General features: G+C 48.2%; 2 protein-coding genes across 3 annotated transcripts in view; one reads left to right on the plus strand and one right to left on the minus strand.

Annotated features, from left to right (window-relative positions):
• CDH23 (cadherin related 23) overlaps nucleotides 1-15,452 on the plus strand; it is a 600,475-nt gene extending 585,023 nt beyond the window's left edge. Inside the window, exons 52-68 of one of the 2 annotated variants that reach the window (XM_027858426.1) lie at nucleotides 642-819; nucleotides 1,531-1,742; nucleotides 2,568-2,759; nucleotides 4,380-4,493; nucleotides 5,165-5,294; nucleotides 5,402-5,659; nucleotides 6,099-6,260; nucleotides 9,158-9,414; nucleotides 10,092-10,189; nucleotides 10,545-10,665; nucleotides 10,988-11,067; nucleotides 11,461-11,501; nucleotides 11,725-11,785; nucleotides 12,253-12,382; nucleotides 12,704-12,826; nucleotides 13,766-13,870; nucleotides 14,227-15,452. In XM_027858426.1, the coding sequence (XP_027714227.1) occupies nucleotides 642-819; nucleotides 1,531-1,742; nucleotides 2,568-2,759; nucleotides 4,380-4,493; nucleotides 5,165-5,294; nucleotides 5,402-5,659; nucleotides 6,099-6,260; nucleotides 9,158-9,414; nucleotides 10,092-10,189; nucleotides 10,545-10,665; nucleotides 10,988-11,067; nucleotides 11,461-11,501; nucleotides 11,725-11,785; nucleotides 12,253-12,382; nucleotides 12,704-12,826; nucleotides 13,766-13,870; nucleotides 14,227-14,553 (2,589 nt within the window). In that variant the 3' untranslated portion in view covers nucleotides 14,554-15,452. The remainder of the gene's footprint in view (nucleotides 1-641; nucleotides 820-1,530; nucleotides 1,743-2,567; nucleotides 2,760-4,379; nucleotides 4,494-5,164; nucleotides 5,295-5,401; nucleotides 5,660-6,098; nucleotides 6,261-9,157; nucleotides 9,415-10,091; nucleotides 10,190-10,544; nucleotides 10,666-10,987; nucleotides 11,068-11,460; nucleotides 11,502-11,724; nucleotides 11,786-12,252; nucleotides 12,383-12,703; nucleotides 12,827-13,765; nucleotides 13,871-14,226) is intronic. The other variant, XM_027858400.1, reaches the window with a different exon arrangement.
• Nucleotides 15,453-15,988: 536 nt separating this feature from the next.
• LOC114040359 (prosaposin-like) overlaps nucleotides 15,989-26,786 on the minus strand; it is a 13,154-nt gene continuing 2,356 nt past the window's right edge. Inside the window, exons 3-8 of the mRNA XM_027858450.1 lie at nucleotides 21,243-21,338; nucleotides 20,599-20,782; nucleotides 20,327-20,484; nucleotides 19,852-19,932; nucleotides 19,436-19,546; nucleotides 15,989-17,188 (exon numbers count right to left, since the gene is read on the minus strand). Coding sequence (XP_027714251.1) covers nucleotides 17,153-17,188; nucleotides 19,436-19,546; nucleotides 19,852-19,932; nucleotides 20,327-20,484; nucleotides 20,599-20,782; nucleotides 21,243-21,323 — 651 coding nt within the window. The 5' untranslated portion in view covers nucleotides 21,324-21,338 and the 3' untranslated portion in view covers nucleotides 15,989-17,152. The remainder of the gene's footprint in view (nucleotides 17,189-19,435; nucleotides 19,547-19,851; nucleotides 19,933-20,326; nucleotides 20,485-20,598; nucleotides 20,783-21,242; nucleotides 21,339-26,786) is intronic.

Here is a 26,786-nt window from a genome sequence, read left to right on the forward strand (position 1 = left end):
GTAGACAGCTTTTGAGAATTAGTATGACTGAAAAATTTGCCACCAGCCTGGTGGCATGGTAATGAGCCTCTACAAACTTATCGAGGTTGGTCACCAGGCAACAACAGACACACAATACCTCTCCATCCCTGTATTCAAAGCCTTTTCTCTTTGCTTCCACAGCCTGATATTTTGAAACCCCAGGGTTACCTCCATGCTTAATGAGACCTCAGAGGAAACCTTTAGTAGAGACTGAATCACTACCAATGGGTCACCCAGGATCAAGAACAGAGAGCAGCCTGGGTCCGGTCACCAGGCCAAATGATCGTGGGGCAAACACTCAGCAGATAGGACCCCAAGTTGAGACTATCAACTATAGTTATATACAGATCTAGATATATGGACAAAGATATATGTCTAAGGTCAGAAACATCTAAAATCAGGAGGAATTGAGAGAGTGTCACAGAGTTCAGGCTTATAAGGTAGGGTCCTGTCCATAAACAAAGAATAAGACCCTACCCTAAGGAACTCATTGGTGTCCCCTCCCTCATCTAAGGCTGCCTCACACATATGTCCAAATACCCAAAGGGTCATGACCTTTTATCTTTCATCTATGGGAAGAATGACTTTTGTGCTCATCATCTCCCCCCGCCAAACACTAGGTGGTGATACAAGTGTTGGATGTCAATGACTGCCGACCTCAATTCTCCAAGCCCCAATTCAGCACCAGTGTTTATGAGAATGAGCCTGCGGGCACTTCGGTCATCACCATGATGGCCACTGACCAGGATGAAGGGGAGAATGGAGAACTGGCTTATTCCATTGAAGGCCCTGGTGTAGGTGAGTAGCCTTATCAGGAGGCTTAGAGAAGAGTTGGGAAAAGACTATTGAAGCTGTGGCCTCTCCCACCAGGACACCAGGCTTGTCCACCACCCCTTTCCTAGGTGATCATGAGTTGGGTACTTCTCTACTCAGCTTCAGTTTCCTCAGTAGGGAGCATTAGCCAGCATGCCTTGGGAGTTAAGTAAGGGATGTGATATCATATACATGTTAACATAGCAACAGGCGATGGTTGAAAGACCCAGGGAATGGGTGATGTGGAGTAAGTAGGAAACAGGATAAGCGGTAGCTCCTGCATTGGGATGGCCCAAGGGGAGCTAGAGGAAAGAGTGGGAACTGGGAGTAGAGATGACTTAGAGGGGACATGATGGGTGTTTTGAGAATTTGAAGGACTTGTCATGTGTAAAAGTAATTAGACTTTTCTATTTGACCCCAGGAGGCAGAACTAGGAGCAAGGTCAAAGTCGCAGAAGTAGATTTCAAATCGATGTAAGAAAAAGCTTTCTAGCAAATAGTTATCCAAAAGTAGGATGGGTTGCCTTGGGAGGTAGTGGACTCCCCATTGCTGGAGCTCTTCAAACAAAATCTAGGAAAAAAAACATGTCAGACGTGTGACAGACAAAACTATTGTACAAGTGCACACTGATCTCTTTCATCTTTGAAATTCTGTGAGTGATGAGACAGTTCCTAAAACAACCCTCTGCCCTGACAGAGGCATTCCAAATCGACAAGGATTCAGGCCTGGTAATAACCCGGCGGCCGCTACAGTCTTATGAGAGGTTCAACCTCACAGTGGTAGCTACAGACGGTGGGCAGCCCCCACTCTGGGGCACCACGATGCTCTACGTGGAGGTCATCGACGTCAATGACAACCGGCCAGTTTTTGTCCGTCCACCCAATGGTACCGTCCTTCACATCTTGGAGGTATGACGTGTGTCCCCCTCCCAGCCTACCCCCATCCCTACCTCAGACCTAGAAGAGGGAGGCTTCCTAGAGGGTATAAAGTATAGTTACCATGGCAACTAATTTCCCCTCCTCAACATTTGTCTTAATTACTTCTTATGTTATTTTCACATTATGAATACTGTTGATTTGAGGGTACTTCTGCCTGCCCCAGCTTGCTACTTGTCCTAAGTGCCAAAAGTACTACTTATCACTCTGGATATGGGCTGCCCATGTTCTCTTCTCTACTGCCAACACAATTACTCTCTGGTAGGCTCAAGCCCTATTCCAGAAGTGAGGAAGGATGGTGCGATTGGCACTTCCTCACCTTCCCATTCTGAATCAGACCTCTGAGAGATTAGGACAGTAGCAAACATTAAGTCAAACAGAAATCTTATAGGACTCTGAAGGGTTCCCAGGCCATACCTGGCCTTGGGCTGCCATGAAGACCGTGGGACACTCAAACAGGGAATTCCCTGTGGGTTTTCTAGGTATCTCACTAGGCTCCCTATATTACTATCTTTGCCAAAACTTACCAAATCTATGTTGGTCTCAAGAGACTATGAGGAGGGAGGAGGGACACAGCTCCTATAGTGTGGAGTGGGTTAGAGATTGGTTCCCACCCCACTCCCACGCCCGGTGCAGAGGAAGGGTCAGTTCCCAAGCACAGATACAAGGTGTCACAAAGATCCTGCAAAAAACTCCTCCCACCAGGGAACCCTTCTAGGAATTGGGATTCTCTCTGAGGACTCCAGGAGATGTAAATAATCTGAGAAAGAACTGGCAAACTTCCCTGTGCTCTACTAGGAAATCCCTCTTCGGTCAAACGTTTATGAGGTCTACGCCACAGATAAGGACGAAGGGCTCAACGGGGCTGTTCGCTACAGTTTCCTGAAGACAGCGGGGAACCGAGACTGGGAGTACTTCACCATCGATCCCATCAGTGGACTTATCCAAACGGCCAAACGTCTTGACCGAGAGCAGCAGGCTGTGTACAATGTAAGGGTCCTCTGGATGTCACTAATGGCCATGAAGACCTAGGCTTAATTCCCGTGTCTGACACATACTGCCTACATAACTCTCAGGAAATCACTTATCTTCTTGGTGCCATAGGCAACTCTAAATTGCAGACAGGGTGCCAACCAGCATTGGTGGAGGGAGTTTTCCCACCTGGAAGTTCCCAATGCCAATGAAATCACAGATCCAGTCCCTAGCCATACTACCCCTAAAGGCATTGGGGGAAATGCCCAGTTTCCACTTTTCATTGGGAGGGGGGAGGGGTGGAATATAAGGGATAAAGAAAGCCATCTCTGGTCTCTCCACCACCTAGGACAGCGTGTTCCAACCACAGCCTGTAGAACCCTAATGGCCTGAGATCTGTAAAAGGGAGTTCCATGAGAATGTTTTAGTTCTAGAAATGATTCCCTCAGAAATATTCAACACGAAACAGCCTCAGTATCCTCCACCATAGTCCTCCTTGTGTGCCTCCCTAGGCCAAGGAGATGACCCCGGGCTCTCAGGGACTGTGCCTGTGGCACACATTCTCCAGTCTGCAGTGAGACACTGCTCTCAAACATGGCCTGATGAGGCTGCTGTCTGAGGGCCAGCCCAACTGAGGGCATCACCGTAAAGCTAGCCAGCAGGTGATCGGGCTTTTTTGGCTACAGCCACTCAGCAAGGGCAGGAGCAGATTGAATGGACATCGGTGTGGGGAAGGGTGCCCCACCAATGACATCTCTGACCCTGAAAGTGAATAACCAAAATCCTCAACACGTATAAACTAATTTCTCCTACACCAAAGGAAGCCTCATTTTTCTGTTTTGTTTTAAAAGTTCCTCATGATACCTTTATCCAAGGAGTATTAATTACCCCCCCCAGGTCACCCCTGGATCATCGTTCATGGTGTCCATCAATATACTTCAAGTCCAGAAGCATTGTGCAGCCCAGTGAATTGGGAAATGTTAGCCTAGGGACACCTAACTGGACAGCACCAATCCCTCATCACCTCATCCCTTGCAGCTTTAGCCCGCACCTCCAGCAGTATGATCCCGGGTTCAAGCCTGGTGCAAGGGAGACCTTTTTCTTGCTTCTGGTTTCAAGAGATGACATGTGCCATTCCAGGCCCTCTTCAGGGAGACCCTCCTTGAAAGAGAGAAAAGACTTGGAGAAGCAGCAGACATGTAGGGGAGCTGCTGCTTCAATATATCCCCAACTGCCAACTTGCTCCCAAAAGACTTTGGAGGATTTTCCCTGGGGTAAGATTAGAGCCTGAGCATTTGGGAGTGAGATATCTCAGCTCTGTCTACTGTTTCCCAAAGTCTAGTCTTTCCCCAAGAGTCTCTCCCTGAAGAGGGTCCTCTCTTGAAGCCAGAAGCAAGAAAAGGGTCTTTCCTTTCCCAAGCCCTGGCCAATTCTGCCCCTCAATGCAGACTCATAGCGTTTCCATCAATGAGGAGAGTCTTAGACAAATGCACCTGGCTTGATCCCTAGTTACACTGATTGGAAGTTTTCCTACCCTAGTTCTAAGATCCCCTGCATTCTCCTCAGCCCCATCTAAGGGCTTCTTGGTTTTCTGGGGAACCCAAGGGACCTCTCTCTAACCTCAGTTCCTCCCTCCAGCTGATCCTGGTGGCCAGCGACCTGGGCCAGCCAGTGCCCTACGAGACCATGCAACCCCTCCAGGTGGCATTGGATGACATTGATGACAATGATCCCATCTTCGTGAGACCCCCAGTGAGCCCAAAACCTTCTTTCCCCAACTCTTCCCCCTGCCTTCAAGTAGGGCTCAGGCTGGGTGGTAGGAAACTGGCCTGGGATTCTCCAGCCAGGATCCTCCCCCTGTTCTCTGTAGCACTGATGTGAACAGAGGAGCACTCCCCACCTCCTTTTTCTCCCCTCTGCTCCCCTCCCTTCTCCAATGTATATAATACATAGTCTGTAATGGATCTCAGCCAGAGAAACCAGTTCCAACCACTCAAACCAAAAGAAAATCAGACAATGAGATTTAATTGACTCTGCTGGTCCTTTTTCTTTCTTTTCCTTTTGAGCATGCCTGTCTGTAAGTCATGTGTGTGCACGAATGTCATGCATGTCTCAGTATGTACATGTACATGCATTCAAGCACACATGTGCCTGTTTGGTCTCAATGTGTGTCCATGTATTCCGCTCTCTCCCCTCCCTTTCTGAGGACAAATATAGTGTCTAGTGACCACATCCTGTGTCACCAGGCAATGAGTCACCATGTTCTCATGGTCCAGCCCTTTTGTGCAGAAAGCCATTCTTCTTGTGTCCCTCCCAGCATCTGACCCACTATCCTTCCCAGGGGGCTCTGTCCACTCCCAGCCCAGGGAGGCCTGGCCACTGGCCCATCCCTAACACCTGTGACTGCTCTCCTGGTCCTGCAGAAAGGCAGCCCCCAGTACCAGCTACTGTCTGTGCCTGAGCACTCCCAGCCTGGCACCCTTGTGGGCAATGTGACAGGAGCCGTGGACGCAGACGAGGGTCCCAATGCTATTGTCTACTATTTCATTGCAGGTAAGGAGGGCAGTAGGTCTGGGGCTGGATTGAGCCTGGGATAAGGCCTCAGCTGGCTCCTCCATTTCCCTTCCTCCCCCCACTGAATCTCATCCTCCCTCCCCAAGCTGGCAATGAGGAGGAAAACTTCCTGCTGAAGAAAGATGGAAGACTCTTGGTAATGCGGGATCTGGACCGTGAACGCGAAGCCCTCTTCTCCATCATCGTCAAGGCCTCAAGCAACCGGAGCTGGACGCTGCCCCGTGGTCCAGGGGTTTCCCAGGCCCTCGACCTCACAACTGACCTGACGCTCCGAGAGGTGCGAATTGTCATAGAGGACATCAACGACCAGCCTCCACGCTTCACAAAGTCTGAGTATACTGCAGGTGACACAACGGGGCAGTCTGGGGGCCTGGGGCTGGAGGGTGTGGGGGAGTGAAGGGGGTCCTATCTCAGCTCCCTCTCTCCAGCAGGGCTTTCCTATCCCCCAAGGCCCAAGTCACAAGAGAGGGGATTGAGATGAGCGTAAAACATTCATCTCTGATCGACCAGGGCTGCCCTAAAGAGAGAGTCCATGAGCTGAATGGCCAGTGTCTTTGATGTTCACCTAAAGGATGGGGATTTGTATTGCTTTCTGTCCCATAAGGGACAGGCAATGGAAACGCCCACTCTTGCAATGGTGGCTCAGTGAGTCTTTGAGGGTCCAAGAGGAAAGGAGAGGCAGCCCCTACCATGGGAGCATTGAAGGAATATGGGAAAAACATGGGGTCACAGTACACGCACAATCCATTTACTCCTTCCCAACTCACTGACTGCTTCCCACAGGAGTGCCCACTGATGCTAAGGTGGGATCAGAGCTCATCCAGGTGCTGGCTACAGATGATGACATTGGCAACAACAGCCTGGTGTTCTATAGCATCCTGGCCATCCACTACTTCCGAGAGCACTCCAATGACTCAGAAGATGTGGGTCAGGTCTTCACCATGGGTAAGGGCCAAACTGTCCTGAGTAAAGGTGGGAGGAAGTGGGGGACCCATCTCAGGGGAGAGAAATCTCGACCACCAGCCCTCAGATCTCCCACCCAGAGCCCCCCAGGCATTAGGCCTAAACTTGGATAGGATAAAAGGAGGGGAGGTCAGTCACCCTAGAGTTTTCCAGGGAAGCCTAGCTATGGAGCTAGAGTAGGAAGTGGGGCGAGGCCAGGCTCAGAGGGCGTATGTATGTATGTGAGTGTGTGTGTGTGTGCATGTGTGTCTCTCCTTGAATGCATACTAGCTGACATTTGTATAACATTTTAAGATTTACAGATCACATTGCATCATCGTCTCATTGTAGCCTCACTGATTCTAATAAGATAATATATGCAATGTATAATGTATGTTAGTGAGGTAAGTATCATAGGTATTACTATACCCATTTTATAGATGAGGAAACAGACTCAGGAAAGTTGTGACCTCCCTACATTCACAGCAGTTAGTAAGGATCCCCACCCTTAGTAAGAGCCAAACCCAGGCCTTTTTTGACTCCAAACTCAGTCTTCTTTCCCCTGAGCATGTGGGTATGTGCACACGTTGTTTGGGGTACCACAAAGTAAGGAAATGGATTATGAATATATATTTTATTGTGTCTCAGAAACCATATGTGTGCATGTATGTGTATGTGTCTAGGTAGAGAACATGGGCTCAGGTGTGTGTGTGTCTCATAACTGTATCCTGAGTAGGCATATGTTAGCCACCAGGGGGAGATGGTGAGTAAAGCAACCTGAGTTATCAGTCATCTCCTGAACCAGAGGACCTGTAGGAGGCCCCCAAACAATTAGTTCTGCCCCCCCCAACCCTCCACCCCTTCCCCTAAAGGGAACTTTCTTTAAGCACGTACTTTTTGGGGAGTTTTTTGGAAACATTCCTACTGCTCACCCTAAACTGAACAATTTTCTTAAATTAAAAATAAAACCCTCAAAAGCAACAAATAATAGTCTAAAAAATATTTCCATATTGGCCGTGTTCACAAGCGTATTCATTTTAAGTCTGTCACCTCTGTGGCGAGAGCTAAGTGGTATGTTTCATCACTGATCCCCGGGACTTATGGTTTATCATTGTGTTGATCAGAGTTCTGAAGTCTTTCAAATTTGTTTTTCTTCATAATGTTCACATGGTAGAAATTGTTCTTCCCCTTCTGCTCACATCACTCTACATCAGTTCAGACAGATCTTCCCAATTTCCTCTGAAACTGTTCATTTCATAATTCCTTATGGCAAAATAATATTAAATTCTATTCATACACTATAATTTATTTAGCTATTCCCAAATAGCGGACATTCCCTTAGTTTCCAGCTTTTGGGTTCTGTGCAAAGATCAGCTCATCTTTTCATTGTGGTGTGGCTTTCCTTTTCCAAGCAACTCACTCCGCCTCCCTTTGTGGGGAAACGACTTTGTGGGGAAATCCCAGCAAATGGAAGAAAATGCCTTCCCTGTGCAGCCTGGCTTCATGCTTTTAAACTAGGGATATCTGGATTTAGTGATTCTTTGCCAGGCTTGTAACAGTTCAGTAACAGTCCACTTTGTCCTAACTCTGCTAACCCCAGGCCAGCCACTCATGCATTTGGAACTAATATTTCAACCCCAGAAATCAGAAGCAGGAAATGTTCTCTCTCTCTTCTCTTTTTCTCTTTCCTCTCCTGTACTCTTCTCTCCTCTCCTCTCCTCTCCACTCTCCCCCTATCTCTCTCCCTCCCTCTCCTTCTCCTCCTCCTTCTTCCTTTTTTTCACTTCCTCTCCCCCCTCTCCTTCCTCTCCCTCTCCCCCTTCTCTTTCCCTCTCTCTTCTCTCTCTCATCTTTCTATTTGTAAACACTAAATAAAATACACACACATTTACATTATGTTACACTTTACAACACATTACATTAAATAAAATACACACACAACTTGATATTTCCAATGTCTAACAGGGAAATACAGTCTAAAGAATGTATAACTTTACACACGTGAACTGCAAAAGGAAGAAGCAGCTTTGTCAGAGTAGAAAAGGGGTCACGGGTTCCGGCTCCCACCTCCCCAGGGCTCGGGATCCCTGGCACTGCCCCTCTTGCCTATGCCTGGTCTCAGCACAGAATCAGTCTTGCTTCCCAGCAGGTCCTCATGGCTTATCTCTCACCAGCTTTACCTGATTGATTGTGACTCGCAGGTCTCTCCACTTAAGACGGCTTCTTCCTTGACTCTACTCACTTTACTTCTTCCTTCTCTCACTCAGACATTTCATTCTACTCACTCAGACTTCTGCATTGCACTCCCCAAAAGCCCCTTACCCAAAGTCAGTTCAACCGCGATCTTGGTAGGCTGCCCACAGATTAAATCCAAGGTGGTCTTAGATGTAGAGAATACTGGGAAAAGATTTTTTTGCCGGTAAACAGCCCCCTGCTCTGCATCATCTTTTGCAGAGCTCAAAAATTGGGTTTCACATATAGTAATATATCCATTCAAAAGTATATAGTTATTTATGAGTATGTACCCAAGTTGATACATGTCTGCATCAGCACATTTATGTAAATGAGCATGGTAATGAGTTGGCCTAGACACATCAGTTATTTACAGTAACTTCAGGAAAGATACCTCATTTCTCAGGGCCTCAGTTTACTTGTTTGTAAAATAAGGTGGTTGGACTAGATGTCCTCGAATGCCCCTTTGAGCCCTAAATCTATGGTCTTCTTATCTATTGGGGAGCTTAGAGATTATTCATGTCCTTGGCCCCTTTCCATAGCACAGATAACAGAGTCTTCGATTCTCCTAGTGTGACAGTGGCTGGGGAGGTGGGGAGAGGGTTAGGGAAATGACCCAGTTTAGCTCCCTGGCTTTCAACACCTTCTTTACCTCTTCTCCCACTCAGGAAGTATGGATGGGATCCTGCGCACATTTGACCTATTCATGGTCTACAGCCCGGGCTACTTTGTGGTGGACATCATCGCTCTGGACCTTGCTGGTCACAATGACACCGCCCTTGTGGGCATCTACATCCTGCGGGATGACCAGAGGGTCAAGATTATCATCAATGAGATCCCTGACCGAGTGCGCGGCTTTGAGGAAGAGTTCATCCGCTTGCTGTCCAACATCACGGGCGCCATCGTCAATACCGATGATGTTCAGGTACTGAGGCACGGGCAGGGGGAGGGAGAAGCAGCGGAGGCAGGGGAGTGCTAGGCCAGAGGGACATGGGACCAGGTCGGGAGTGCAAAAACCCTGGGTGACTCAGGGCAAAGGGGAGCAAGGTCAGTGTGAGAGCAGGGTCAGGACCACGGAAATCACAGTCTCAGGTCACATTATTTTAAGGCCGATGCAGTTCCTTAAGGACCTAGCCCCATTCTCCCCTCTCAAAGCTGCTGGTGCCCACAGGACGGGGAAGCGGGTATGAGAGTAAAAAGCAGAGGAGAGGAGGTACAGCGTGCCCTATGTGGACAGACTGCTGGACTAAGTTCAGAAACTTCCTCAGACACTTACTGGCTGGGTGACCCTGGGCAAGTCACTTTTGGCCTCAGTTTCCTCATCTGTAAAATGAAAATAATGATAGCACTTACCTTCCTGGGTTATTATGACGACAAAATGAGATGATATTTGTAAAACACTTAACAAACCTTCAAGTACAACATAAATGGTAGCTATTATGAGTATTATTATGTAGTATTATTAGTAGTAGTATTATGGGGAATGCAGGGAAGGGGGAGGGGGGAATGAGAAGAGGGCTCCAGATGATTGGAAATTGGCTTTCTTGCTTGTGGCCTGCCCAAAGTCACAGGTTTCATGCCCCCTTTCTTCTCCCACCCCAGTTCCATGTGGACCAGCGGGGCAGGGTAAACTTTGCGCAGACGGAGCTGCTCATTCACGTGGTGAACAGAGAAACCAATCGCATCTTGGATGTCGATCGGTGAGTGGAAATCAGTCCTTCCCATGAACCGCACCTTATTCTAAGCACTATGGAGAGAGAGGAGGGAAGGGGCTCCAACCATCCTGGGAGGTGCCATTGCTTCTTTGGAGGAGGAACTCTCTTGAAAGAAGAGGTGCCTGAAAGAATCACTAACTGCAACTGGCTACACACATAAGGACTGATGGTTCTAATCAGGGAAGGCTTCCTGGAGAAGGCAGAATTTTGAAAGCTGCTAGAGGAGCAAGGAGAGTGCTCCAGGTTGTGGATGTGGGCCAGCCTTCTGACAAATAGCTCTTAGGGGGAAGGAGGAGAGGGGAGGCCAGGAGCTCTGATGTCTCCTCTCCTCCATTTCCAGGGTGATCCAAATGATTGATGAAAACAAGGAGCAGCTGAGGAATCTCTTCCGAAACTATAATGTGCTAGATGTCCAGCCTGCCATCACTCCCCGGCTCCCTGACGACATGTCAGCCCTGCAGGCATGAGAACAAGGGACAAGGAGTCCCCAGGGATGGGGACGAGATTGTGAGGAGGGTTAGAGGGCAGACCATCCCACACTGGGCACCTGCCCAGTGGCCTATGCTTTCCTGTAATAGGGAAGGTTCAAAGATGTGGGTGGCTTCGAATAGCATCCTTCATCCAGGGGCTCAACACCCTAGGAATGGGCCCTCCACCATGAGCAGAAACTGTCAGACCCACGTCAGACTTCTCTGGAGAGAGCTTCAGGGGCACTCCTGGGAATAGGAGGGCCTCACTAGGTACCTCCCACCCCAGAAGCTCACCCAGTGGTTCCCCTTCCAGATGGCGATCATCATTCTGGCCATCCTCCTCTTCCTCGCGGCCATGCTCTTCATTCTCATGAACTGGTACTATAGGACTGTGTAAGTGACGTCTCTCACTGGACCCCTCCACCAAGACTCTTCTCCCCATTCTCCTGTTCCCATCAACCCAAACCCTGCAGACACCATTTGAGGTTGCCTTGATGCCACTCAGGCTGGACACTCCACAGGGCCCAGGACCCCGTCCAGCCTTCAATAATACACTCAGCCTACACAGCTCCATCTACTCTATGACCTAAAAAGCCTTTTTTTTTGAAGACTCGCCTAGGATTCCAGGCCTGTTTTCGGTTGAATTCCTATTTCAGCCTATGACTGGTTTAGACTTGGGAGCAGATCCAGAGGAGCCCCATTCACACTCCCACTCATCTCCCTTGCCAAGATTGTCTTGCCTCTAGGCCTCCTTCCTTAATCCATACTTTCTCTGCTTCTCTCCAGACACAAGAGGAAACTCAAAGCTATTGTGGCCGGATCCACAGGTGAGTGGTAGCCGTGGGCTGTCCTGTCTTGAGAGGCAGGGATAAAGGAGAGAACAAGAGATTGGGCCTGTGGGCGCTGAAAAGTTGTCATCCTCCCCGCACCCCATCTTTGTTCTGGGACCTGGGGATCCCAAGCAGAATCCCCATGGAGGATGTGTTGTGATGCCTACACCTCCCGAATGGTCTCTCCAATTCCCCCCTCCCTCCCATTGCCTTCTATCAGGGAACCGAGGCTTTATAGACATCATGGACATGCCCAATACCAACAAGTACTCCTTCGATGGGTGAGTGTGTCTGCGTGTGCTGGGGGAAGGAAGGAGCCACCATTGGCATTGCCAGGGTCAGCTGCCTTCTCATTGCCCTCTCAGGGCTACATTCCTGGCTGTAATGACAAGGAGCACCCCTCCCACCACTAAGCCATGGCCTTGAAAGCAAACCCTAAGGACCTCTTTGCTCCCCATCCGGGGAAAGTTCTGTGAGAAGCCCAAAGAGACAGGGAGAATGACATGCTCGTAGTTGAGTGAGCTAAGCTAAAAGGATCCTGGAGTTCCTTAGAGCAACCCATGAGCCCTTCATTCTCCCACCCTGGGAGATTCAAGCCTCACCTTCTTCAGAAAGCCTTCCCTGATCACACTAACTGGTTGGCAAGTACAGCCAAAGGCATTGAAGTTAGCTCTGAGGGCTGGGTGGGTAAGGCCAGCAAGTCTAGCCCTGTGTGGCCCGGAGCCAGCTCTGCGCACCCTCCCTGCAGGGCCAACCCTGTGTGGCTGGACCCATTCTGCCGGAACCTAGAGCTAGCCGCTCAGGCTGAGCATGAAGATGACCTGCCAGAGAACCTCAGTGAGATCACAGACCTGTGGAACAGCCCTGCCCGCACACACGTGAGTCCTTAACCCTCCCTGACCCTCTGGCCCTGCCACCAGACCAGAGCACCTCTCAGCCTTCCCACCTCTACCAAGGTACAAAACAGGCACCAATCCCAGAGGGCTTCTGGTCCCAGGTCCAACTCTGTGAGGTCCTCCTGGCCTTTGGGAACTCAGTGGTCATCTCCTTTGGTCACCTCTGCCCCTGCTCTTAGCTGGATGCCAGAGGAACTAGGACAATCCAAAGTGGAGCAGGTGGGGACGTTTTAGCCAAGCTCAGCCACCTTCAAAGGCACCTGCCTCCCTCCTTGCTTCCTTTTTACTCCATCCCGTCCCCAGGGGACATTTGGGAGAGAACCATCAGCTGTCAAGCCAGAAGATGACCGCTACCTGCGAGCTGCCATCCAGGAGTATGACAACATCGCCAAGCTGGGCCAGATCATCCGGGAGGGGCCCATTAAGGTGAGGTCCTGGGATCTGTTCCACCTCTCCTCTTTGTGGACCTAGCCTCCCTTGGAAATGGGGTGGCCCTTCCAGGGAGAGGAGGCAGCCTCATCCTCTCTCGGTCAGCTCCCAGCCCCAGGGTAAATCTGTGACCGTAAATATCCTATGAAAAAAAATGAGGAATTGCAAGACCTTGGAATCTTAAGTCCCTGCACCCACCCAAGAACACAACCAAAACTATTCTAGAAAAAGCATTCTGTCCCCTCCCTTTAAGCTTTCAGAGGTTTCTCTCCCTCCCAGCCTCTCTCTCTCTCTCTCTCTCTCTCACACACACACACATATACACACATACATACATACACACCTCTTGACACGCCTTGTTTTATAGCTTAAGTGTTAGAAAGTTCTTCCTAACATTGACTAGGCCCTTCCCACTATGACCTAAGTGTAATGGCGGACCACAAATACCATTTGCTTCATGTCTCTCACCCAATCATCCATTCCATCCCCTGGGCCTTGATTAATTTTCTTGAAGGTGGGCTCATCAGTGACGTGAGAAAATAGCCAGTTGGTCCTTATCCTCAACTAGCCCTCACCCCCACCCTCGATGCTGTAGTTCAACCCAGGCTTTGCCCAGACAGAGACCAGCACCCATTCTGGACTCATCCGGCCCATCCTCCCGCCTCCAGGCAGGCCCACTCTTAGGAATCTCAGGCTCTCAGTAACAGCTTAGGCTGTAGTGACGCCAGAGCAACCTCTCAGTCGCTGGCCTGAATGGCCTGCTCTGCCGTAGAGCTAACCTCGATCTCTCATCCTGGATAGCGCACACCCTTTCCTCTTGACCCTCTCTTAATCTCTGTGTAGCAGCTGGAAGATGAGAGCAGCCCTCACCCCCACCGAGGCAGTGCTGAGGGCCTGTGGAGGAGGGAGGGGGTTCAATACTGTTACCTCCCTCAGGGCTCGCTGCTGAAGGTGGTCTTGGAGGATTACCTACGGCTCAAAAAACTGTTTGCCCAACGTATGATGCAAAAAGCCGCCTCCTGCCAGTCCTCCATCTCAGAGGTAGCACGGCGGGCGGAGGGGGCAGGGAAGCTGCGTGTGGTGCCCTAGCCCTGGGGATGCCGTGTCTCCTTCACTCTTCTCCTAGAACAGGGCCTGTCCTTTCTGCCTTCTGGCTTGGATTGTTTCGAGAAGCTGGTGTCTGGGGAGCTGGATTTGGTTGCTAAGTTGTGTTCTTTGTGCTAAAGAAGAGAGGGAAAGAATGGGAGGTGGGGGATGGGAGCAGGGATGGGGAGAGCAGACAGGGTGGTCACTGGAAGGTATTGACCAGACCCTGCAAAGTTTGCTCAAGTGGCCAACTCCCAGAAGGGGCCTTTGGAAGAGCTGAGCGATAACCCCATGACTGCTAATCCTTACAGCTAATCCAGACAGAGCTAGAAGAGGAGGCGGGGGACGGGAGCCTGGGCCAGGGCAGCCTTCGCTTCCGCCACAAGCAGCCCATTGAGCTGAAGGGGCCAGATGGAATCCACGTGGTGCACGGGAGCACAGGCACCCTCCTGGCCGCTGACCTCAACAGCCTCCCCGAGGACGATCAGAAAGTCCTGGGTCGGTCCCTGGAGACGCTGACCGCCGAAGCTGGGGCCTACAACGAGCGCAATGCCCGCACTGAGTCCGCTAAATCCACCCCCATGCACAAAATGCGGGAGGTGATCATGGAGAGCCCACTGGAAATCACAGAGTTATGACTAGAAGTGGCATCGCTGGTGTGAGGGCATCGGGGCCCAGCCTGCGAGCGGGCAGGTAGCTCACGAGACTGCACGGAAGAGGTCACCCCAGAGCAGAGGGGCCAGGGCACCTTCCTTATCCTAGCCTTGGGGGGAGGGCCCAGGGGGAAGCCTGGAACAACCTCCCAAGCCCCCAGTATCGACCTCTCCAGACTCTTTACATTTACCAGACACTCATTCAGCATCTGATCTTTACATTCATAAAATCTGTTATTTTTTTAAGAAAACCAAACGGATCTATTAGCATCTACGGATGACATCAGGGGAGCTTAGCCCTGACTCCTGGGGGCCCAAGAGTTGGACAAATAACTTATCTGAGGACAAGAACACGACAAGAAGCTTCAGGCTTTTGCTGCCCTCTCCTCCTTAAACCCCAGCCCACACCAGCTCAGGCTGATCCATCCTCCTGTACAGGGAGGAAGCCATTGCTTGGGCAAGGGGTATCCAAGGAGGGAAACAGCCATTGCCCTGGAAGCTAGTTTGACCTACCTCCCTCCCCATCTAGCACCTTACTCTTAGTTAAAATCCCGCTGCTTCTAACCCATCCGTGAATCCATGCCCATGATGGCGGCAGAGTCTGTCCCACTGCCCCAGCCCTGGAACAGGAAGGGAGGCGCAGGGAGGAGGGTCATTTCCTCCATTTTGCTGGCTTACCAAACACATACAACTAACCAAGCAAAACAACTGAGGTTCCCCAGGTTTTGAATGTCACGTGTTTGTTGTGTAATTTTTAAAAATTAATTTATCCCTCTACCTGCCCCCACCTCACCTCAGTTTCATTTCTCAGTAGTCATTGTTGAAAGTTTTTGGAATGGTCTGTTTAAACAAAGGAACCGGAAATACACTCTGGATTTGGTAAATCTCACCCGTGTACTCTTAGGTGGTGGGTAGGGGAGTGGGGCTGGGGGAGAACTTCACCTTGGCCTCTTAACTGACCTTCAGGAGCCTTCGGCTGGTGGGATGCTGGAGAAGGGAGAGCTAGATAGGAATATGGAAGACTACAGCAATCACCCTTTTCTGGGTTGGGCTCTCTCTGCTTCCCTATTCCAACCAAGGGGAAGGTTACCACATACCTGTGATGGACGAATTATCACAAACAAAAGCCTATAATTTATCATAACTTTTATTGTGAATCATAGAAAGATTTAGGGCAAAAACAAACAAAAAAAATCATCAGTATTTAGTCTATTCCATAGTAGAGCCAAGGGTGCAATTATTATAAGGAGAGAGGAAAAACCAAATCCCAGCCTCCTTTGTGCTCATCTAGGACTGCAATTGACAACCATTTTTCTACTAGGAAGCAAGAAATGCAGAATTTTAGGGGTGGCTAGGTGGTGCAGTGGATAGAGCACCGGCCCTGGATTCAGGAGGATCTGAGTTCAAATCCAGCCTCAGACACCTAACACTTACTAGCTGTGTGACTCTGGGCAAGTCACTTAACCCCATTGCATAGCCAAAAAAAAGAAATGTAGAATTTTGTCCCCCACGTTAGCCTAAAAATTATTATGATAATTAAGGTAAGGCCTCTAAGAAGGGGATACAGCAATGACCTGGGACTGTGTGATACGTGCCAGAGTTCTATGTAAGGCATGCCACAGACACTAGCTAACATTCGTCCAGAGCTAGAAGAAAAAGATTCGTTGTCTTTGAACTAAACAAGCATCGCTATGGTTGCTATGTAAATCAAGGTCTCAGAGAAGAAAGAATTCACCACAACCTCCCCCCACCCTGTAGGCATTCTCCCCACAGCAGCCCCTCCTGAAACACAACCCCAGTTACTGCTCTGTCCCACTTCCCCAAATCTACTTCAAAGCGAAGGCTCAGGAAAGGTATCACAAAGAAATAGAAAACAGGCTAGAACTCAAGGGTAGGAGTGTTCAAAGAAACCACGTTAAGAGCTGGACTCCCTCAATCCAACTATGGTGAATTCAAAACCTCACCTCCCCTCACCTTCCCCTGCTCTTTCTAAGCCAACACCAGCTTCCTCCAGTAAGGAGACTGGGACCCCTCCACATTGCAAGAAAACCAATTTAAAAAACTAAGGACTCTGGCTCTGAGGTCTTACACTTGAAGACAAACTATGCCTTTCTTCTGCCCCTAATATAAGGTGACCAATAGGTTAGGGGGGACAGTAATAGAGGGAGTGGCTCTCCCAGCCTCAGCCTAGGACAGTTCTAAACACTACTAAGTGATTATAAGTTTGAAGCCCCTGGCTATCATTGGTTTTGGTCCCATGCTTCTGTCATCCCTATCCACAGGCTCCCACCTTCCACCAAACCCACACCTCCACCATCACACCCAGACTCTAGTCTATGATGCAGTCATGACACATCATTCATCTAGCAGAGGGGGAAAGAGCATGGCGACATGGCCAAATGGAGCGCCTCTCAGACCCATGGAAACAACGGATAAATGGAACAAAAGAGAGATGAGATGGAGGAAGAAGAGAACTTGGGCTTATTTGAAAAACAGGAAAAAAAATCAGATCTGTATATTCCCTTCTCTCAGACATACAAATAGGAAAGAAGTTGCAATTTCTCCAAGACACAAGGGCGCTCCTCTAATCCCATTCATGTTTCTTGCAGTGCTCAATAGCCTAGTAGAGAGAGAGGGAAAAAAATTAAGCCCTTCCAAAGACAATCACCCCAAACTACTTTCCTTTCCAAATCTAGACCTAAGACAACACCAGGAGCTGTACCCAGCCCGGGTACTCATCTTGAGGGTATGGTGGGGATAATAATATCAATAGTAAATGCTTAATAAATGCATGTTAACTGATTGACTGATAATGCAGAAGATTTCAGAGTGGGTCTTCTTAGTTAAACCCTAAAAGTGGTGCCCCCAGGGTTTGAGATTGATGAAGTAAAAAGAGTTGATGCAGAGAGCGGGGCAAGATGCCAGGCATATACCTTTAATAAATGCTTGCTGACTTCACTGCCAATGGAAACAAGTTTTCCAGACTGTTTCCTCTTTGAGAGAGGCAGGCAGGGCCCACAAGTGCCCTGGAAACATTTTTCCCAGGTACCCTACATGGTCTCCCTGGCATGGGGACATGAACCCCAGGGAAAGCACAGCCACACCACTCAGAGACAGAAACCAAGTTTCACCTACTTAAAGCAATTGGCTAAGCAAAGAAGACAGCTGAAATTCATCTAATTCATGGGTCATGGACCCCTTTGACCATCTGGTGAAGCCTTCTATGAAACCCTTCTCAGAATAACGTTCTTAATGTAGAGAATGCAAAACATTACAAAGGAAATGAATTGTGTTAAAATGTAGCCATCAAAATACACTTTTTAAAAAAAGTTTAGCAGACCCAGGTTAAGAATCGCTGGCCTAATGCTTTCTTATTTACAAAGAGCTTTATACACCCACCTTCCACACAATGCTTATGACAGAGGCACTTAGTAAAAGTATGGACATTATCCCCATCTGCCAGGCAGCATCGATTCCTTGAAGGTGCAAAGTGACTTGCCCCAAAACACACAGAGAGTGTGAACAGCCACAACATGAACCCAAGTCATCTAACTCGAAATCCTGGGCTATTTCTACTATGTCACTGTGAGCTGATTGTCACTAAACCCTAAACAAAGCATAAGACTGAACAAAGAGGAGAATCCATCCATTATTCTGACACCCTCTGGACCAAAAGACCCAAGGCTGATGACCCAGAAAGCCTTCCCTCTCCCCAGCCTGCAGTGGCCAAGCCCTGGGAGAGAACTGAGGAGGACACCTAAAGGATCATGAGGGAGCACTAGGCAAAAAGAGGGGTTCCAACCTCCTTGTCAGCCAGACCTACTCCTAGAGAAGGGAGGGGGGTCTTGTCTCCACTTACTCAGCCCCAGAGGCAGAGCCGGTAAAGAGGCAGCAGCTGTGCCATAAAACATGGTACTGGAGATTTCTTGGGCTTGTCCACGTTTCCTAAGGACATTGCCAGATTTCCTTTGGGCCACAGTTTTGACCAATGCCCCTACATCTATGGATGCAGGTATGAACTGAGCCTCAGGACAGCATTTCCATTGGCCCAATCTCAGACTCTCAAGGTCATTTCCCCAGAGCCAAGGAGAACTCTCACATCCCCCCTCTGCCCTGAGTTGTCAAACAAAAAATAAACCTTCCCCTCTAAACCCTAGAGATAACTACAGCTAGTTCTCTGCTTAGCCTCATTAAGCCCTACTGGTGTGGAAGGAAAGAATCCCTAAGTCTAGATAGACCGTACTAAAGGATAAGATTTGGACAGCCTTGGACTCAAAGTTCAACCAGTGCTTCCTAGGCAAAGAACCAACCTCAGAAAATATGACTCACTTGTTAAAGTCTGCAGGGCCACCAGCCTACCCACTATATGAGATCTGATAATCAAGGCTGGGGCTAGTCATGATAGAAGTTAAAATATGACCAAAACAGAACCCATGCTGAAGGAAAAACACTTCTGCAGGCTTCCAAGACAAAAGAAACTCATGCCACACCAAACATCTGCTGCCTGTTTGACCACTCTGACCCCAAAAAATAAGAGGCATATCACACATGAAGAGTGCTCACCTTGGAATCAGGAGACATAGTTTTGATTCCTTCTCTATTTGAAATAACTTTCCTGGGTGTAGGCTAGATATCACTCAACCCGCATCCCTACCAGTTTCATGACCTGCTTTCCTCACAACACCCCAGTGAGGAAAGTAGGGCAAAGATAAGACCAAAGGACCTAAGGGCTCTTCTAAGTGGAGTCTAAATGAACAGCACCTTCAACCCAAAAAAATCTAGTAACAAATGAAGAGACTCGTTATCCAGAGCTGACCTGGGGTTCCTAAAGTTTGGGATAAAGCGGTGGGCAGTGGGAGGGACTTACGTTGCACTGAGCAGCTGTCTCCATGTTCTTACACCAGTAGCTTGGGCCCCAGACACACTGCTCCCTTCCCAACAGAGGCTTAGCAGGAGCTTTGGGGCAAGCTCCAACTTTCTATATGGGGAGAAAAGAAAGTGAAAAAGCAGAATGAGATGGGCCCAGGTGCCCTCCCTCCGCACCTTCCTCCCACCTGTGAGGGAGTGACTGAGTTCCAGGGAAAGTGAGGTGGTCCTTAGACCAAAGCGCCAGGCTCTCTTGGGTTCCATGAGGTGGGAAGGGATGCTGGCCAGACCCCAGAGATGGGCCCACAGACCACAGGGATGATCCCACCTCCCAGAAGGGTCTCAGAGCCTACGACACTGTCAGCTCCCAGGAGGTGCCCGTGGGCTCCAAGAACAGACCCACACTGCCATGCTTACCAGACACAGAGAATCAGGATTCATCTCATCGTGCAGGGCTGCAATCAGGACCGGCTCATACTCCTTCACAAACGCGTCACACTGTTCAGCAGAACAAAGGACAGCACTCAGACAACCCAAGAGGGCTGGAGCCACACAGCAGTCTCCAGGAGCCAGCGTACTCCAACCACAGAGCAGCCCAGCTTCCCAACATGCCCCGGCCACTTCTGAGACACCCCTCCAACTCAGCCCTCCCCAAGCCCAACACCTCCCTCCCAGGAGAGTCATGGGCTCTCCCTGCTCAATTCAGAGGCCTGTCTTGGGCCTGTCAGCTAGCCCAGCTTTAGGAATGAGTCCTCAGACCACTGGCTTCAGGATGAAAAGCAAAACCCTCTTTCTAATGAGGACAGGAGGAAGATGATCAGTGCCAGCACTTTGGGGCCCCACAGAGAGTCCAGGCCTTTCTAACTCCAGGAGTCTTAATGCCTGGCATTACCTCATCCTTGTAAACACCTGGCAACATGCTACAAGCCTTCTCAAAGGCAGAGAGAATCATGGCCTTGGTGCTGTTCTTATCCAGGTTCCGGTCCAAATACCCATCGATCTTTTTGCACATGTCACAGAAGACACCACTCTTAAGTCTGGCTATGTTAACTGCAGAACAGGAAGGGACATGAAAGGCAACATGATGCGTGCAACAACCAGTCACGTACGACATCCTGAGCCCTGAGCTAGAGGTCCACTGAGTTTTTTTTTTTCCTTCCTTACCTGCATGTGCTGATGTCTTGCCTTGGCAAATATTAAGAATACTACACATGGAGTCAGGGTCAATCTCCTCCAGGAGTAGATGCATGATACTGGGGCCAAAGGTGTTGACCAAGTCTCCACAGCTCCCAGCTACATAACTGGGGATCACCGAGCACACTTCCTCTGCTGCGTTAATCACATCCTCCTATACCCCAGGAGACAGTGTGTAAGATTGACTCAGGTTCTGATGCCGTGGGTTATAAAGGGTTGGGGTTTGGCGGGGGGATGGGAGAGGGGAGAAGGACAGGGAGAAGGGGAAGGAGGGTCTCAGGCCTGTCTCCTAAAGTTAAGCCAGCTGATTGAATTTTAAGCATTTGCTGAAATCCTGCCTTGCTGTAGAAAATTTGTCTTCCTCCTCTGTGGTTGTGATTTTATGGTCTAAGAGGGCCTGTCCTAGGTGCCTAGGGCACAGAACTATCTTCAAGGAGCTAGAAATTGGCTTATTCATGAGGACAAACCCAGCTTGCCCATCTCACTCTCATACTAAAGCAACCCGGCTTGAAACGAACAGAGAAGGAGCCCGGACCTGCAGTGCCCGGCCCCTTGGAAGGACTCAACAAATGTTGGTAGATCCTGGGAGGGGAATGACCACTGAGGAGACACACCTTAGACTGGTTGCCCTCCAGCAACTTGATGATCTCTTTGATAACATGTTGGCACAGCTCACAAGTAGGACCAGCCTTCATCTGAACCAAGTTCTTCTGTTAAGAGAACACACGGGGACCTCCAGGTCAGTGGGATAGTGTGAACCTTTCTCCAGACAGCACCTAGCACACACTGCTCCAGAGTCAGGGCTGTGCCTAGAGTACCTGTCACAGGCATGGGGAAACAGAGGCACAGGGAGCTGGGGACTCAGGATCCCACCATAGGTAAATGCTGAATTCAGACTCTAGGTCTCCTGATTCTGAATTCACAGGGAAGCTGTGGGGTTCAGAGGGAGGAGAGCCCTAGTGTGGGACCCAAAGGCCTGGGTGCTGGTGCCAATACACACACCTTATTAACCATATGACCCAAGCTTCATGGACCTCAGGGTTCTCATCTGTAGGATGAGGACAAACACTCTACTCACAGTTTCTCTCCATCAGGCAACATGGAGCCCATGATGGAAGCTTAAATTTAGACAATAGCTTTTCTTTTTCTTTTATGGGCAGGTGGTTAGGTGGCATGCCTGGGGCTGGGGAGTGGGGAGCAGGAAGGGAGGGAATGTTTTGGAGATGTAGCCAACCTTGATAAATTGCCTAATTTTAGGAAAAGTCAGCACATTTGGGAGAATGGAGAAGAGAGAAAGTAGACCTAATAAACCAATCAGAGCTTGATAGTGCTTCTGCGTGGAGGCAGTGCAAAGAGCACTGACTCATGGAGTCAGAGGACCTGGGTTCAAATCCCACCTCTGGTGCTCACTATTTGTGTGACCTTAGGCAAGTCACTTAACCTCACTGGGCCTCAGTTTCCTCATCTGTAAGGACCAGATGGCCTCTGTGGTCCCTTCCTTCGCTACATCCATGATCCTACGACTTCCCAGAGTGTGATTCAGGGAATTTTCACCGTCTCGTTCAGCTCCAGAGGGAGCCAGTCCACACTTGGATGACAAGGCCTTAAGCAAAATAAGCCAGAAGCTAAAAAAAGGCACTGAGACCATGAAGCCCAAGCCTGTGGGAAGGCAAGCACCCAGCCAAGGGGACCAGCTCTGTTCTCTGAGCGCACCATCTCATATATGTGCAAATTAATTGTCAAAATGGGTAGACACCAGGCTTATAAGTGTGTGAAGCAGAGCTGAGTATGTCGGTGTGGGTTTGGGGGTGAGGCTCTCAAAAGTTTAATATGAGGGTAAAAATGCCAGCGTTGGGCAGCTAGGTGGCACAGTGGATAGAGCACCAGCCCTGGAGTCGGGAGGACCTGAGTTCAAATCCGGCCTCAGACACATAATACTCACTAGCTGTGTGACTCTGGGCAAGTCACTTAACCCTGATTGTCTCACCAAAAAAAAAAAAAGACCAAATTGATCAACTCAACTAGGTATGCTATTGTTTCAATGCAGTATTAAATGGGGAGATAAGAAACAGCTAGGTTAAAGAGAAATTCTACACTGTTATATTTGCCAGTGAGATTTCTGGCTGGGGGCTCAAAGTTAAGAAAGAGTTATTAATTTATTTATTTCTACAACATCCTAGAGTACAGAGACTACATTTACCAGGGCTTCTCTGGATAAATGAGTCAGAGGGCTGGGCTGGGCTGGGCTGCATCTACCATTACCAAGCCCTGGTTTGCAAGGAAAAAAAGCAGGAGTGACTAGAAAGTCATGCTCTCAGTGGAAGAGTAGATAAGCTCATGAAAAACAGGGAAGGCAGCTGACAGACCGACAGCCTACAGACACCACTTCTGCTGTCCTTTTCACATCTGCCTCACAATGGGTTTATAGTTTAGTAGGACAGTTCAGATACTGTATCAGTGATCCATACAGGACACCTTTGGTGTCCATCTGATTCCTCCAACTTTCACCATGGCTCCAAGAAGCTGTAGCATGAGCAACAACCACACCCCAGTAAAACTGTCCTGGCAGACAGGTTAAACCAGGTTGAGGGTGATCAACGGACCTCAGACCGTTCAGTGAGTTAGGGGTCATCTACTCCAAGCACATGGAGACTTTCCCTGGTGGGATGGGAAGAGCAGGACCATTTGTTCCAATGGCCATGAAGGTGGCTGAGGCAGGCTTGGTCAGGCATCAAAGACACCAAGGCCATCCACTGCATCCCAGGCCATGACCACATTCTGTCACTGGATTTGGATGACTCAGGAAGAGAAGGGGAGGCCGGTGACTTTGTGTAAGTCTGCCTCACTTAAATTCAATTAACAAGCAGGTCATCACCCATGATGGCACTGGTCCTCTTCAAAAAAGGATGAAAAACAACAGAAACTCGTTTTACATGGGTCTTCTAATCTACATCTGATCATAAATACTTCATCACTATCAAGGCTTCAATTTCTTCACCTGTAAAATAAGGCTTAGCCTAGATGATATCAAAGGTCCTTTTCAACTCTAAATTCCCTGATTCAATAGTAAAGACTGTCTTTTTATTTTTTTTTTCAGAGCCAAATAATAGAGTTCATTACTCTCACTCTGAAAGCTGGTTTCATGGAATCATCTAAGAAGTCAGGGTGAGTCAGTCAATAAGCATTTATTAACCACCTACAACTCGCCAGGCAGTGGGCTAAATGCTGGAGAGACAAAGAAGGACAAATGACAATAGTCCTTGCCCTCAAGAAGCTCATAATCTAATGGGGGAGAGAACATGCAAACAACTATGTACAAACAAACTTTGTTGTTATTTAGTCACTTCAGTCATCTGACTCTTTGTGTCCCCGTTTGGGATTTTCTTGACAAAGATGCTGGAGTAGTTTGCATTTTCTTCTCCGGCTCATTTTACAGAGGAGGAAACTGAGGTAAACAGGGTAAAGTGACTTGCCCAGGGCCACATAGCTAGTAAGAGTCTGAGGCCAGATTTGAACTAGGTCTTCCTGATTCCAGGCCCAGCGCTCTGTGCACTATGGTGCCACCTAGCTATACAAACCTACAAACAAGCTATAGACAGCTTAAATAGGAAATGATCAATATCATCCCCACTGTAGTTGTGAGGCTGCTGTGAGGTGAGAGAAAAAAGAGGGGTAGTTCTTAAGAGGCATCCCAAATTCTCAGTTTTAGGGTCTAAGTGGCCTTCAAATATGGACAAGTTTCCATGGGGCTGTGCTGAACAAGATAGATGTTGTCTCTGTGAACACTGTTAGATTTAGACAACCTAATGACATACTTCCAATTTTACTCTGATGTTAGGAATTTGAGTCCCATAGGAGGAGTGGGAGACAGAAGCATCACTGAACATCCACCCCTCCCCCTCCCCACCCTAAGCATTTATGTTCACCACATCTGAAGACTTGATGACAAATCCCTCACTCTGCTGGTAGGTTTCACCAACTTCTCCATTTGGAAATGTCCTGGAGATAAGAGCTTTCCAGCCTGCTTTGAGACCAGCAGAGCTCTGGGAGCCTGGGTTCCCAAGGATCCAGGCTGACTGATGAGAATTAAGATGTGCCAGTATCTAGCGACCTGGGTTCTCCCTCTGTATAGGTTAAGTATACAATGATGCTCATTCCTTCCAACCCACTGGATTTTTATCTGGAAATCATAATTTGCTTGGCATATTTGATAGGATTGAAGGTCTCCACACTCATGTCAGAAAGTCACTTAGGGCCCTCTGGTGGTAGGTGATATAGTAACATTCACAACAATAATAGCTAACATTTATACAATGTTTACTATAGGACAGCTAGGTGGTACACTGGGTAGAGCATTGGGCCTGGAATCAGGAAGACTCATTTTCCTAAGTTCAAATCTGGCCTCAGACATGTACTAGCTGTGTGACCCTGTACAAGTCACTTAACCTTGTTTGTCTTACCTGTAAAATGAGCTTAAGAAGGAAATGGCGAACCACTCCAAAATCTTTGCCAAGAAAACCCCAAATGGGGTCACAAAGAGTCAGACACAACTCAACAAACAACAGCTAGCTAGAGAAATAGAAAGACAAATAGACAGATAGAGAGAAATCTTGTACATGCACAGTTTTTACATATTGTCTCCCAAACTAGAAAGGCAAAACACAACTAGTTTCTGCTCTTAAAGAGTTTGTCATCAAATGGATTCAATCCAACAGTTCCCATGGACATCAAGTTCCAATATAATGGAATCTAATTCCATTAGGATTCCTTGAAATTTTATTTGTCCATTAGATGAAAATATATTTCACACGGATCATAGTTTCATTGTATTAATCCACAAAGACAATAATCTACCCATCGCTATATGAAACTGAACCAAACATACAGTCTTCTACCACAACAATACTATAAATCAGTATTCTATGGCAAATTGACCCCTACCAAGTGATAGTAGAGTAAATATGCAAATTAGCAGTTTGGACAGTAAGAGGATTATATTTGGAGGAAACTGCAGGGGCAGCGAGGTGGTTCAGTGAATAGAGCACCTGCCCTGAAGTCAGGAGGACCTGAATTCAAATCCGGCCTCAGACCAAACACTTGACACTTACTAGCTGTGTGACCCTGGGTAAGTCACTTAACCCCAATTGCCTTTAAAAAAAAAAAAAGGAAACTCCAGATCAGTGGTACACTAAACACCATTAAATAATAGTCTTTCACATCAAATCTAGCTGAGCTAAGGACAAGGGAAACAAGCACACCAAGGGAGGCTTATTGCCAATTGTAACCAAATTAAAAAAGCAGGAATAGGATTCACACAAAAATCAAATGGGAAAAGTCTGTGAGAGAGACAAAAACAAACACCATAAGGAAGAAACAAAAGCACACCTCGAAAGGAATAAAACTTTACCCCCCAAAGTTCCAGAAGTCAAGAAACTTTCCCAATAATGGCAAAAACCAGCAGGCTAAAGTCAGCTCTGAACTTGAACTATCAAGCAAAAAAATAAAAGAAAAAGTATAAAAATGAATTTTTTAAAAATCAAAATTAAAATTTTCTTAATACAGTCATCTCCAATGCTTGTAGCAGCACCGTTGGAAAATTTAGCTTAAAAGTAGCAGGAAGAAAGAATTAAAGCAATATTTAAACTCCCAAACAGAGAAAAAAATTAAGTTTGAAAATAAAAATCCTAAACAAGCCCCCTATTTTATCGGTGTTGGGAGGTTGAACTTGTCTGGTTTAGAAGGATGCCCCACCACCACCCTCTTTCCCAGATCTCTGCTCTAGTTGTCACCTGGGCATGATTCTCCCTTAGTCAATGCCTTGTCTGTGACACTCAGGAAGCAAATGGGGACCTTTGAACCCGCCTCTGGAGGGCGAACAACACAAAGGATATTTGCCTAAGGCCAGTCTGAGGAAAGTGATTCCAGTTTTCTACTTTCCAAGCCTTCTTCCCCCAATACCACTGCTTGACTTATTCTGATAGTCCAAATGCACAAAGCTTACTCTTTTCCTGGCTTTGAGAGAGTTAGTACTATTTATTTGTATAATCTCTTTGGTTTGTTTCAAGCCCCAAACTGGAAAATACCCTAGTGACTTAGAAAAAGACCTTCCTTCATGCTCACATTCTCTGTGTGTGTGTGTGTGTGTGTGTGTGTGTGTG

Source organism: Vombatus ursinus, unplaced genomic scaffold (assembly GCF_900497805.2).
Source record: "Vombatus ursinus unplaced genomic scaffold, bare-nosed wombat genome assembly UNPS02000749.1, whole genome shotgun sequence".
NCBI classification, from domain to species: domain Eukaryota; kingdom Metazoa; phylum Chordata; class Mammalia; order Diprotodontia; family Vombatidae; genus Vombatus; species Vombatus ursinus.